General features: G+C 41.7%; 1 protein-coding gene across 1 annotated transcript in view; it reads left to right on the top strand.

The window, feature by feature from the left end:
• Nucleotides 1-665: 665 nt before the first annotated feature.
• Nucleotides 666-12,935, top strand: part of CD38 (CD38 molecule) — a 71,073-nt gene continuing 58,803 nt past the window's right edge. Inside the window, exon 1 of the mRNA XM_012559869.2 lies at nt 666-1,062. Coding sequence (XP_012415323.2) covers nt 839-1,062 — 224 coding nt within the window. The 5' untranslated portion in view covers nt 666-838. The remainder of the gene's footprint in view (nt 1,063-12,935) is intronic.

A 12,935-nucleotide genomic window follows, 5' to 3' on the forward strand; every position in this document is an offset into this window, starting at 1 on the left:
GGAGCCTGGGTAGTATCCGCTGCTAACCTAAAGGTTGGTGGTTGGAATCCACCCAGAGGTCATGGAAGATCTGGTGAATTGCTTTCGTAAAGATTGCAGCCAGGAAAACTCTATGGAGTAGTTACTCTGTCACTCATGGGGTCACTATGAATGGGGCCGAATCAACAACTAACAAGTAGGTGCCAGAAATGAAATTCTGGTCCTTCATTCATCCATTCACTCATTGCACAGCCTGTACAAAGCTGCCACTTTCCAGGGTGCAGGCATAGGTCAGTTTGGCTAAAGTGTAGTAAAGTGCAAGGTTGCAGAGGGAGTTGGCTCAGGGTGCAAAGATTACTCGTTTACAGAGAGTTAAGGTGGTTGTAAGGAGCTCTGGTGTCATAGTGGTTAAGGGCTGGGCTGCCAACCTAAAGGTTGGCGATTTGAACCCCTGGCTGCTTTCCGGGAGAAAGATGTGGCAGTCTGCTTCCGTAAAGATTGCAGCCTTGGGAACCCTATGGGACAGTTCTACTGTCTTATATGGTCGCAATGAGTTGGAATGGACTTGATGTCAATGAGAGGGTGGCTGTTGCTCCCTGGAGATAGAGTCTGGGTCTGTTTGTTCCGGAGACTGGAAGGGGGCTGGGAGAGGTAGTCGTTGTTGAAGTCTTTTAAATTCTGTAAACTCTTTATTGGTCCATTTGGCCAGAGCACTTTGAAGGAGGGGGTTGAGGTGGGAGGGGAGGCAGAGAAAAGGCAAGTGAAAGAGACAGGGGAGGTGCAGTTACAGAACCTCTTACTGCCCAGCCTCTGGCTGGCCCTCCGCTGCCTTCGCCCTCCCGACCCCGCGTTAGGCCCCATGGCCCCGTGGAGCTCCTCCAGCAGGGGCCGGCGGGTGTGCTGCTGCGTCCTGATCGGCCTCGGCGTCCTTGTCCTCGGGGCCGCTGTAACGGCTGGAATACGGCGGTGGCTCCAGCCGTCGGGGCACAAGCAATGGGAGGGGGCGGGCACCACGGCCCACATATCTGAGATCTTCCTGGGGCGGTGCTTCACCTACACGCAGATAATCCATCCAGAGCTGAGGTGAGTGGGGCGCACGGTTGGGCACCGCGCGCGGCTGGGCATCCCGCGCGGCTGGGCACAGCTGGACACAACTAGGCACCTTGCACAGGACAGCCGGCTCGACTGCCGAAAACAAAGCATCATGTTTGGGGTCAGCTGAGGGCCGGATGGAAGCCGGCCTGGGTGGGGAGCCCCAGACTTACGATTCCGCGCACAAGATGCAAGGGCGGCTGGCGTTGGCACCTATCGTGCCCTCCGAGAGGGCGCTGCTCGCTGGCCTGGCTAATTCAGCTGGTGGCCGCTTGGCAGAGGTGCCCGCCTCTTGGGTCAGGTGCCCGGAGCCCGGCCGCGTCCTGGGCGTAGCCTGCCCTCCGCGCCCACAGTCCCGCGGCGCGAACGTTTGCACTGCAGTTGCTTCTTTGCATAGGGTCTCCGTTTGCGCTCTCTGCCGGGGAAGTGCCCTACTGTTACAGATGACACCTGAGGTGGGGGGAGGAGGAAGTCAGAAGGGCGCCGCCACCGAGATTAGTTTTATTTATTAATATAAAACAGCACCCCATTCTTCTCTCGCTCCTTGGAATGCACGTGACCAGAGAACTAATTAAAAACAAACAAAAAACTAAAAAAAATTAAGATATAACTTGTACCGTTAGATGCATCAGCTAGCTGAATGTTTACATTTGTATAGATGGTTAGAAGAGGATCCCTGGTGGTGCAGCAGTTAAAGTGCTGGGCTGCTAATCGAGCAACTGGAACTCACCAACCCCGGAAAAGTTGTGGCAGTCTGCTTCGGTAAAGATTTGCAGCCTTGGAAAGCCTGTGGGACAGTTCTGCTTTGACCTATAGGGTTGCTATGAGCTGCAGTCCACTGAATGGCTGTGGGTTTGGGTTTTTTTTTTAATTTATTTTTATTTTTTAGACCATTAGAAACACCACCCAGATCAATTTATGGAGCCTTTCCAGAAGTTTCCTTGTGCCCTTTCCCAGCTACTAATCCCCCCTCTACCCCCCAAAAAAGTTGCCAAAGGGTCATTCAGACTTTTATGGTGACCGTATGTGTTACAGAGTCAAACTGCACTCCATAGGGTTTTCTTGGCTGTAATGGTTAAGTGCTGGACTACTAGCTGAAAGATTGGCTGTTGGAACCCATCCAGAGGCACCTAGAAAGATAGGCCTGGCATTCAGCTTCAGGAAGGTCACAGCCTTGAAAACCCTATGGAGTAATTCTACTCCACACACGTGAGGTCGCCATGAGCTAGGATCTCACCGCAACTAACAGCAATCTTTAACAAAAGCAGATAGGCCTTTCTTCCACACCAATGAGTGGGTTCAGACCGTCAACTTTTAGGTTAGTAGTACACTGAAAACTGTTTGTGCTACCCGGGGACCTTTCTTTCCCCAAATCCCAAACCCATTGCTGTTGAGTGGATTCTGACTCATAGCAACCCTATAGGACAGAGTAGAACTGTCCCCTAGGGTTTCCAAGGAGCAGCTAGTGGATTTGAACTGCCGATCTTTTGGTTGGCATCTGAACTCTTAACTGCTGCACCACCAGGGCTCCATTTCTTTCCCAAAGGAAACTGCTATTTTGACTTCTATTTCCAGGAATTAGTTTTGCCTCATTTTGAAGCTGTATGTAAAGCAGCAGAGCCCTGGGTGGCGCAGTGGTTAAGAGCTTGGCTCTGTAGGGTCGCTGTGAATTGGAATCAACTTGACGGCAATGACTTTGTTTTTTGGTTTAGAATAGATAGATAAATATTTTTCAACAAAATATTAGCATGATAACCAAAATCAAACCAGTTGCTGTCTAGTCAGTTCTGACTCATGGTGACCCCATGTGTTGCAGAGTAGAACTGTGCGTGATAGAGTTTTTCCTGTGGTTATGACCTTTTAGAAGCAGATCACCAGGCCTTTCTTCTGAGGTGCCTCTGGGTGGTTTGAACCACTAATCTTTCAGTTAGAAGCTGGGTGCTCAACTGTTTGTGCCACACAGGGACTCCTATTTATTCCTCTTGGTGCATTGGTTAAGCACTCAGCTGCTAAACGAAAAGTAGGCAGTTGGAACCCACCAGCCACTCCATGGGAGAAAGATGTGGCAGTCTGCTTCCATAAAGATTATAGCCTTGGAAACCCTATGGGGCAGTTCTACTCTGCCCTGTAGTGTTGCTATAGGGTCACTATGGGTTGGAATAGACTTGATAGCAATGGTCCCCCCTGCCCTGATATTATGGCGAACATTCTTCCAGACATCTCACAATGCTTGTATACACATACACACACACACACACGAGCTCTGGTGCATGCATATGTGCAGACTGATAGTAATACGGTGTTTACTGTGTGCTAGGCACTTAAAAAATATGAAATCATGTAGTCCTTTAACAACTATTTAAGGTAGTTACTATTATTATCTCCGTTTTATAGATGAACAAACTGAAGTAGAGAGTTTGAGTAAATGCCCAAAATTTGGCTCCAGAGACTGAAGTCTTAGCCACTATACTCTACAGCCTATGTATGTTCTATAGGTAGAGTAACCATGGACTATGTCTGGAGACATTTGAGAATGAAAGGAGATGCTATTAAAAATCATGCTGAGTTCACAGGCTTAAACCACAACTTTATGGTAACCCTACCCATGGGCGATTTAAGGACATGAAGTCTGAAGTCACACTGCTTGAGTTTAAATCTTGGCTCTATCACTTACAGTGTGACCTTGGGCAAGTTACTCGATTTCTCTGTGCCCTGGTGTTCTCAACTGTAAAATGGAGGCATTCATGATAGTACTTATCGCATGGAGTTAATATGAGGATTATAACTCCGTATAGTTATATAAAACCCATTGCCGTCACTTCAATTCCAACTCATAGTGACCCTGTAGGACAGAGTAGAACTGTCCTGTAGGGTTTCCAAGGAGCTGCTGGTAGATTCGAACTGATGACCTTTTGGTTATTAGCCAAGCTCTCAACCACTACACCACCAGGGTTCCACATAGTAATATAGTACTGTCATATAGTATAGGTAGTCCCTGACTTACCACAGGGCTCCATTCCGACAGCTCCGTCATAACTTTGTTCTGATTTAAGTTGAATACATCATTCTTTTTTTTTTTTAGTTTTCATTATTACTGCCTTTTATTATCAGTGTATGTATAAATCTGATCTTTGTCTTTGGGTGTTGGAAACATTACATATAAACTTACAGATATATTTTAATGCATACATACATAAAAAAATACACAAATCATAAAAATTTACTCCGATGAAGAAGAGTTGGACGACATTGGCATTTTGTCAGTTGTGGTAATAACTCCACTTGTGGAAGGTTCTGGATCATTTGGATTATCCCTGGGAATTGAGATGGTGTTTCTAGTCAGAAAATAAGTGAGAATTGTCTGTATGGTCCTTTTCTTTTTTCTTTCATATATTTTGCAGAAACATCTCACTGCTTCCTGAATCTGCCTATTGACTTTAGCAGAGCGATTAGTGTTTGGATCCCTATTTTCAAGCAACTGAAACCCCTGATTTAGTTTAGAAAAAACTCCAGCTAATCTTTTTTTTTTTTTTTCTGTTTATCTGTGTTTTCTAATTTTTTTTTTTATTGTACTTCAGGTGAAGGCTTACAGAACAAATAGTTTCTCATGAAACAGTAGTACACATGTTGTTTTATGACATTGGTTAACAACCCCACAACATATTAACCCTCTAAATTCTCAACCTTTTTTTTTTTTTTTTTTGGTGAAAATACACATAGCCAAAGACACACTGTTTCAAAAATTCCTACATACACAGTTCAGTGACATTGACTATGTCTTCCAATTGTGCTGTTATTCTCACATAAGATGAAGGCTTACAGAACAAAATAGTTTCTCATTTAATGGTTACTACAAATGCTGCCCTATGACAATGGTTAACATCCAGCTAATCTTTTCACTGTAAATTGTTTTGACAACTTCTTTCCTTCCTCTTCATTATTTCTTTCCTCTTCAAAATCCACAAAGTCCTAATCTACCAGTCCCCCTTCTTTGTGATCTACGAGCTGTTCCACATCTGCGATATCAAATTCTAAATTCAGCATTCTTGCCATATGGACAGTTTTTCCACTGGTCTCTTCCATCACATTATCTTGATTAAATACTTGGGGTGTTCACATAACTCAGCAATATTTTTCCATATCCCCTGCATGCATTTTCCCGTATCTTCCTCCCAGGAAAACAGAAGGTACCGTACCAGATACAATGACTGTCGTAAGTGTGGTTTGCCGTAACTGGAATAGGTTGTAAGTCAGGGACTGCCTATGTGTACTCAATCATGTTAATTTTTTTGGGAAATACAAGATCACAGACAACTTTCTGGAATAATTTTTATAGATCAATGCCAACATGTTAAAATGGATGCCTAGTACTAGATTAAAGAGCCCTGGTGGCACAATGCTTAAGCACTCAGCTGCTGATTGAAAGGTTGGTGGTTCAATCCACCAGCAGCTCAGCGGGAGAAAAGACCTGATGATCTGCTCCTGTAAAGATTATAGCTAGGAAACCCTGTGGGACAGAACTGACTCAACAGCAAACAACAACAAGTATTAGATTATTTATTTAAATAACAATTCAGTAAATGGGTCCTCCAATTTTTCACTGTTATTCTTTTTTTAACTTAACAATTGGCCTTGGAGATCTTTTTTATCTCAGTATATTTAGATCTATCTCATTCTTTTTAACTGCTCATAGTATTCCATGGGGTAGATATAACATTTATTTATCCTTTTTCCTATGGATCAAAATGAATTTGTTTCCAATTTTTTCAGTTTCATTCATTCGTTCAGCAAATATTTGCTGAGTACTTAATATGTGCCAGGCAATGATCTAGCTACTGGAGATACAGGAGTGAATGACCAGGCTTCCACTCTCATGAAGCTTTCATCCTAGTCGGAGGAAACGTGCTGCAATGACCATCCATGTACATACATTTCTGTGTACGTGTGGAAATGTTTCTGCAGGGTAGACTTCTAGAGCTGGAATTGCTGGATCAAAGGGCACTCATGCGTATTTTAAATTTGGATAAGAATTTCCAAATTCTTTCCAAAATATCCATAACATTTTACACTTCTACCACCATTCTATCAGAGAGCTTGTTTCCCACAATCTCTTCATTGCTGGATACTATACATTTTTTTTTAAATTATGACAAAAATAGTAAATAATTGTTTCCTGATTATTAGGTACTCTAAGCATCTCTTATACGTTTATTGGTCATTCTTATATTTTTTCTGTGACTCTCTTGTTCATGTCCTTCCTCATTTCTGTTGGGTTGCTAATTTATTATTTTTTTATAGAAGTTCTTTATATATTATAGAGAGTATTCACGGTTTGTTACAGATGTGAAGTATGAAAATATGAAATATTTTCTTTCTGTCCATTGTCCTTACAACTCTTCTACTTCTGTTATTCCCTGCCTCCCCCTAAAGACTTTAACCTCAAGATCATGATTCTTTGATCAAGAATTTTCTCCTTTTTCTATGTTATTGTAGACTGGCATGCTGACTGTTTCCCCTGTAGTTTTAGCAGCAACAACCTTTTAATCAGTGAATTCTGATATCATTCCTGTGATCCTCTCCTCCTGTCTACCCCTTGCTGGATCACTTTTATTTTGGGTCAAAGCAGCAATTTATGTCAGTTATTCAACCTGATATTTCTATACTTCCTCTGCAGTACTTCCTACCTCTGCAGCTTTTTATAAAACTATGTATTAACATGAAAAAAATGTGATATGTTATGTGATAAAAAGGAAAACAAGGCTAGGATATAAAATTATGAATATAATAATTGTAACTATGTAAAAATGAATATAAAGGAGAAAAAGATAGGAAAGAAAGACACTAAAATACAACACTACTGGTAATGATGGATTTATGATAGGTTTCTTTCCTTATTATTTTTTAATTGTCAAATTATCTGTAATTGGTGTTTTGCTTATCTAGTGCTGCATAATAAACCACCCCAAAACTTAGTGGCTTAAAACATAAACCATTTTATTATTTTATATGACTCTATGGCTTGACTGGGCTCAGCTAGGTGGTTCTTCTGCTCTTGTGATGTTGACTGGCGCTGCAGTCAGCTGTGGGTTCAAGTGAGCTGGAACATCAAAAATGGATCGGACATCACTTGTGTGTATGGCACCTTGGAGGAGTCAGCTGAAAGGCTAGGGTCACCTGGTATGCTGGAACAGTTGGGTCTCTCTCTCTGTGATGTCTCAGAGCCTCTCCTCTACATGGTGTCTCCAAGTGTTCTCTCCAGCAAAATAACCAGGTTTCTTACATGTCGTCTTAGGGCTTTCAAAAGAGCAAAAGTCAAAGCTGCCAGGCCTTCTTAAAGCTCAGATCTGACATGTCATTTCCACTGCGTTCTATGGGTTAAAGCAGTCAGAGGCTCATTCCAGATTCAAGGGTGGGAGAAATAAGTTCTGCTTCTTGAAGTGGGGAGTGACAAAGAATTTACATCTATCTTTAATCCTCTTCAGTCTGCCCTCTGGCCACAAATAATTTACATTTTTTTCACATGCAAAATATGTTTTTCCCCTCCCAAGATGTCCAAACCTCTTATCTCATTATGGCATCAGATTTGAAGTCCAAGATGTTATTATCTATATCAGGTCCAGGTATGGATGAAGACCTTGAACTAAACAGACAAGTTATCTACTCCTTGCTTCCCAACACCCAGCAAGCAATGGTGAGACAGGGATGGGAGAACCTCAACAGTAGGCACTTTCATTCACATTTTCTTTTCCTTCTGGTCTTTTTTTTTCTGTTTTTGTTGTTCTGTTGTTACATATATTGTTCTTTCTATTATATTAGCTTTTATTAACTAGGTTTAAAAATGATAAAATTTATTACCGTATTTTTACACAAATAACATGTACTTTCTGTGTTTGTTAGCCAACTGCACCCTCCCCCCCTTGAGGTATTTTCGTAAGTGTGCTATGCTAACTTTTTTAAAGCGACATGTAAAAAAAATTGGCATAGTGGTACTTGTCAAAATACCTCACAGGGAGAGGGCACGGTTGGCAAAAAAAGTAGAAGATGTGCATTATTTGTGTAAAAATACGGTACATGCCACCTGGAATATAAGTTCCTAGAGTCTAAGGACTTTTTGTTCTTGGATATATCCGAAGGACCGAGAAATAGTGCTTGGAACATAATAAGCATTCAGTATTTAATTGAATTAAATGAATGATAAACAATCCAAACCAAAGGAAAAAAAAAAAAAAACTCATTGCCATTAAGTTGATTCCGATTCATAGTGACCCTATAGGACAGAGTAGAACTGCCCCATAGGGTTTCCAAGGAGCACCTGGTGGATTCGAACTGCCAATCTTTTGCTTAGCAGCCAAACTCTTAACCACTATACCACCACAAGCCAGTCTATTACAAATAATATAAACAAAGCTATAATAAATATACCCTCGTCTTAGTTACCTAGTGCTGCTGTAACACAAATACCACAAATGAGTGGTTTTAAGGAACAGAAATTTATTTTTTAACAGTTATAGAGGCTAAAAGTCCAAATCAAGGGCTTGGCAGTCTTGATATCTTCCTTGCTGGAAGTCATGGGTATTCTTGGTTCCTTGGCTTATAGATGATCTTCACATGGCATCTGTCTTCCCCAGTGTATGTATGTCTCTGTATCTATCCTGGTCTTTTTATAACACAGAAGTGATTAGGTTTAGGATCCACCCTACACCGTTGTGACCTCATTAACATAACAAAGGAAAAACCTATTTCCAAACAGGATCACATCCACAGGTACAAGGGCGATGAATTCTACACATATTTTGGGAAGACATAATTCAGTCCATAACATTCCACCTTTTGGCCCTTGAAAATTCATGTCCTTTAGATGTGCAAAAACCACATTTACTCTATCATATTCAGTATCAACTGTAGGTAAAAAAATCTCATTTTCTGAATCATCTAAATCAAGTATGGGCGAACTGTGAGTGTGTTCTATCTTAGGGTAAAATTCCTTTCCATCTGTGGACCTGTGAAACCTAGAATACAAGTTATCTGCTTCCAAAGTATGGTGGTGGACAGACTGAGTCCAGTACAGCTGGATGGTGCCTGGTTGCCACCACTGACTACTCTGACCGGGATCACAACAGAGGGTTCTGGACAGAGCTGGAGAAGGATGTAGAACAAAATTCTGACACACACAAAAAACACCAGATTTACTGGCCTGAAAGAGACTGGAGAAACCCCGAGAGTATGGCCCCCAGACACCCTTTTAGCTCAGTGGTGAAGTCACTTCCGAGGTTCACCATTCAGCTGGGGATTGGACAGCCCCATAAAACAAAACGGGACTAATGAGGCACAGCAGTCCAGGGACAAGAACTAGAAGGCAGAAGGGGACAGGAAAGCTGGTGACAGAGAACCCAAGGTTGAGTAAGGACAGTGTTGACATGTAGTGGGGTTGTTAACCATTGTCATAGGGCAACATGTGTGCTAACTGTGTAATGAGAAACTATTTTGTTCTGTAAACCCTCATCTAAAAGTGAGAATAGCAGTACAACTAGAAGAACGTAATTGATGCCACTGAATTTTGCATGTAGAAGTTTTTGAAATGGTATTTCTTTGGCTATGTATATTTTCACACACACACAAAAAAAAAGGTCAAAAAGGGAGAGTGTTGACGTGTCATGGGGTTGTTAACCAATGTCGTAAAACAATATGGTACTGACTGTTTAATGAGAAACTATTTGTTCTGTAAACCTTCACCTAAAGTACAATAAAAAAAAAACAAAAACAAAAACAAAGTATGATGGTGGAACAGACACTAGGTAGACATTGCCATTCCCAGTGGGAGAAATTAGAGAGAAGAAAAGGGATCATGGGTACCAAGCAAGTCCAGAACACAGCAGAGGAAATCTCATTAGATCTCAAGACTTGACAATAATCCTCTATTTTGTACACACATCTGGGCAACAGCCCCGCCCTCTGGACTCTGGGCACTGTCTGTAATTTCTGGATTCCAGGCCCTGGGTGTCAGTCTCACCTTCCAGGCTCACTGGGATGGTGACCCCATCCCCTTGGCCCTGGGCAATCCTGTTCTTTTGGCTCATTGGCATGACAGCCCCGATCCCTAAAGTTTGGGAGGTAGTCCCATTCTCTTGACTCACCAGAATGGCAGCCCCAGCCTCCAGAACTGAGGTGGTGGTATGGTAATCTGACTCTTTGAAACCTAGGGTGTGGTGGCCGTACCCTCTGAAAGTAAGGAAGCTGCAGCTGAGCCTTCTATACTCCTTCCAACAGTCTTACTGATCTTCAAACTGCTCCCAGGGTTGTTCCTTCTTTTTCCTGGAGGACAACAGATGTTTGCAACCAAGTAGCTCCATTGGTCCATTTCCTACCTGTAGAATTCCAGAAGGCAGGCTGCTTTCCTTCAATTCATTGTGTCTCTTACCCTTTCAGTCTCAGCTGACAGGGTTTTTGCTGAGAGGGTTGATTAGATCCATCAGTTACAGGCTTAATCTTTTTAGCAAACGGTTTGAAGCCACATCCTTGGTGTCCTGTCCACAGCAAACTCTCTTAGTTTTTACAATAGAATTTTTCAAATCTTTAAATTTTGTTCTTCTTTTTTTTTTTTTTTTTTGCATAGTTCATTTTTCAGTCTATCTCTTTCCTCCCACACTGACCCTTTAAGGTCTTAATTAGAACTCTCCTCAGCCAAATATCCAAGCTCATCACTTATAAGTTCTACTTCCCACAAAACATTAAAGCATAATTCAGAGGCATTCTTGCCACTTTATAACAAGGATAATCTTTCTTCCAGTGTCCAATCATATATCCATCATTTCCTTTTAAAACTGCACCAGAAAGGGACCATTATTTTGACTCATGTGTTCTGAAGTGTAATAGAAACAATATACATGAATATGCTTAGAATATAGTAAATATTAAAAATATTATTAAAATACTTTTTAGTTAGCCTAATCATATGTATTATTAAAGGAATATACTATAAAATCGAGAGGTCATTTAAAAATATATATCTACAATTGGCCTAAATCACCCTATGTGTAAGACAGTTTACAGCCTCTCTTTCAATCTTCTCATTATTCCACTGGATTAATTCTAAAATCACTGCATTAATTATGACCAAAAATTTAGCACAGAGAACAAGTCCTCTAAAGGTATGAGAATGTATTTATGTCACGTAATGACTTGAGTCACTTGTTTTACAATCGTTAAGACTGACATTTTACAAAGGAAAATTGTCTGCAAATATAATCTGTAGGATTATAGCATGATCTTTCAAGAAAATCTTTTTTCTTAAGATTTCTAGAACTTTTGTTATTGTTAGTGGTGTTGGTAGCGCCTGTCAAGTTCTTGACTCTTCTGAATCAGATTCTTGGTATGTATCTCTTCCTCTGGTTGTGGTTGCAAATTTTATTTAATGTTCAATAAAATATGTTCAAAATATTGTGTGTGGGGGGGGGACTTCACCAAAAGCGCACTTAACATCCAAATTCCTAGCAACATTCTGTTCATGAAGATAGAAGCTTTCCCCACAGCTCTCAATTCTTTCTGAGCTCTCATCAGAATCACCCTTAATGTCTGTAATTCTACCAGCAGTTTCTTCAAGGCAATCTAGGCTCTTGCTATTAAGCACGTTAAAATTCCTCAGCCAGCCTCCACCCATTGCCCAATTCCAAAACCACTTCCACATTTTAAGTACATGTTAGAGCAGCGCCCTTATTCTCTGGTGCCGAATTTTGTCTTAGCTAGTGCTGGTCTAACACAAATACCACAAGTGACTGGCTTTAAGAATAGAAATTTATTTTCTCCTAGTTCTGGAGGCTAAAGTCAAATCAGGGTCTTGGCCATGTCGATTCCATCCTTGTTGGTAACCCTAGGCATTCCTTGGTTTGTAGATAATTCTCACATGGCATCTGTCTTCCTCCATGTGTTTGTCTCTGTGTTTTTTCTGGTCTTTTTATAACTCAAAAGTGATTAGCCTTAGGATCCACCCTACAGTGTCTGTCCTCATTAACATAAAATTAAAAAAAAACTGTTACCACACAGGATCACATCCATAGATACAAGGACCAGGATTACAACACATATTTTTGGGGGACACAATTCAATCCATAATACCCCTCAATGAACTTTTGAATACCATTACTCCCAAATTCATCAGTTTCTATTTTGGTCGTATAGACTTAATTTTTCTATTGCATATTAACTTGTTGGTATTTCTTTATAGATTGTAAGTCTTCATCTGCTTCACCGATTCCTTTTCCTTGGTTGCTCTTTTCTATTTTCCAAAATCTCTTACCCCACCAGAACTCACTTTTTGCGTCTTTTAGTGTGGGCAGGTGGGTATTGAAGCTTACTCCTATTATATTAAGGTGGACCTTCTTTGAGTGAAACAGGGGCATTAAATACAGGATAACCCTAAACAGATCACACCTAGTTCTACCTTGAGGGCCACACACAGGAGCTACCTTCTGGACACATCAAGCCCAAGAGACATGTGGCCAGGATGCACCAAAGTTTATGCAGATGGTCAGTGCTGCCAACATCTCTTGGAAGAGGGTCAGAGGTCCAAACGATAGTCAGAACCTAGGAAATGTGCAGGAGTGGAGCAAAGCCTGCAGGTGGGAATGGAGAGCCAGCACCCAGAGAAGGATGGACCACTAGGGAGGCACCTGGCTGGTGCAGCTGCAGCTCAACAAGTCTTCTCATGTTGGGGAAAACGAGCCCTCCCCATGGATGATGGTGATTGTAGGCACTGATGGTGCTGTAGACTGCTGGCTATCTAGGCAAGAGCTTAGGGACAGGAGAAGGCATTTCTTGGACAGCTCTCCCCATCCCTGGACCCCAAGACTAGCTGGGGTCCTGGAAGA

The sequence above is a fragment of the Trichechus manatus genome, unplaced genomic scaffold (genome assembly GCF_000243295.1).
Source record: "Trichechus manatus latirostris isolate Lorelei unplaced genomic scaffold, TriManLat1.0 scaffold00343, whole genome shotgun sequence".
NCBI lineage: Eukaryota > Metazoa > Chordata > Mammalia > Sirenia > Trichechidae > Trichechus > Trichechus manatus.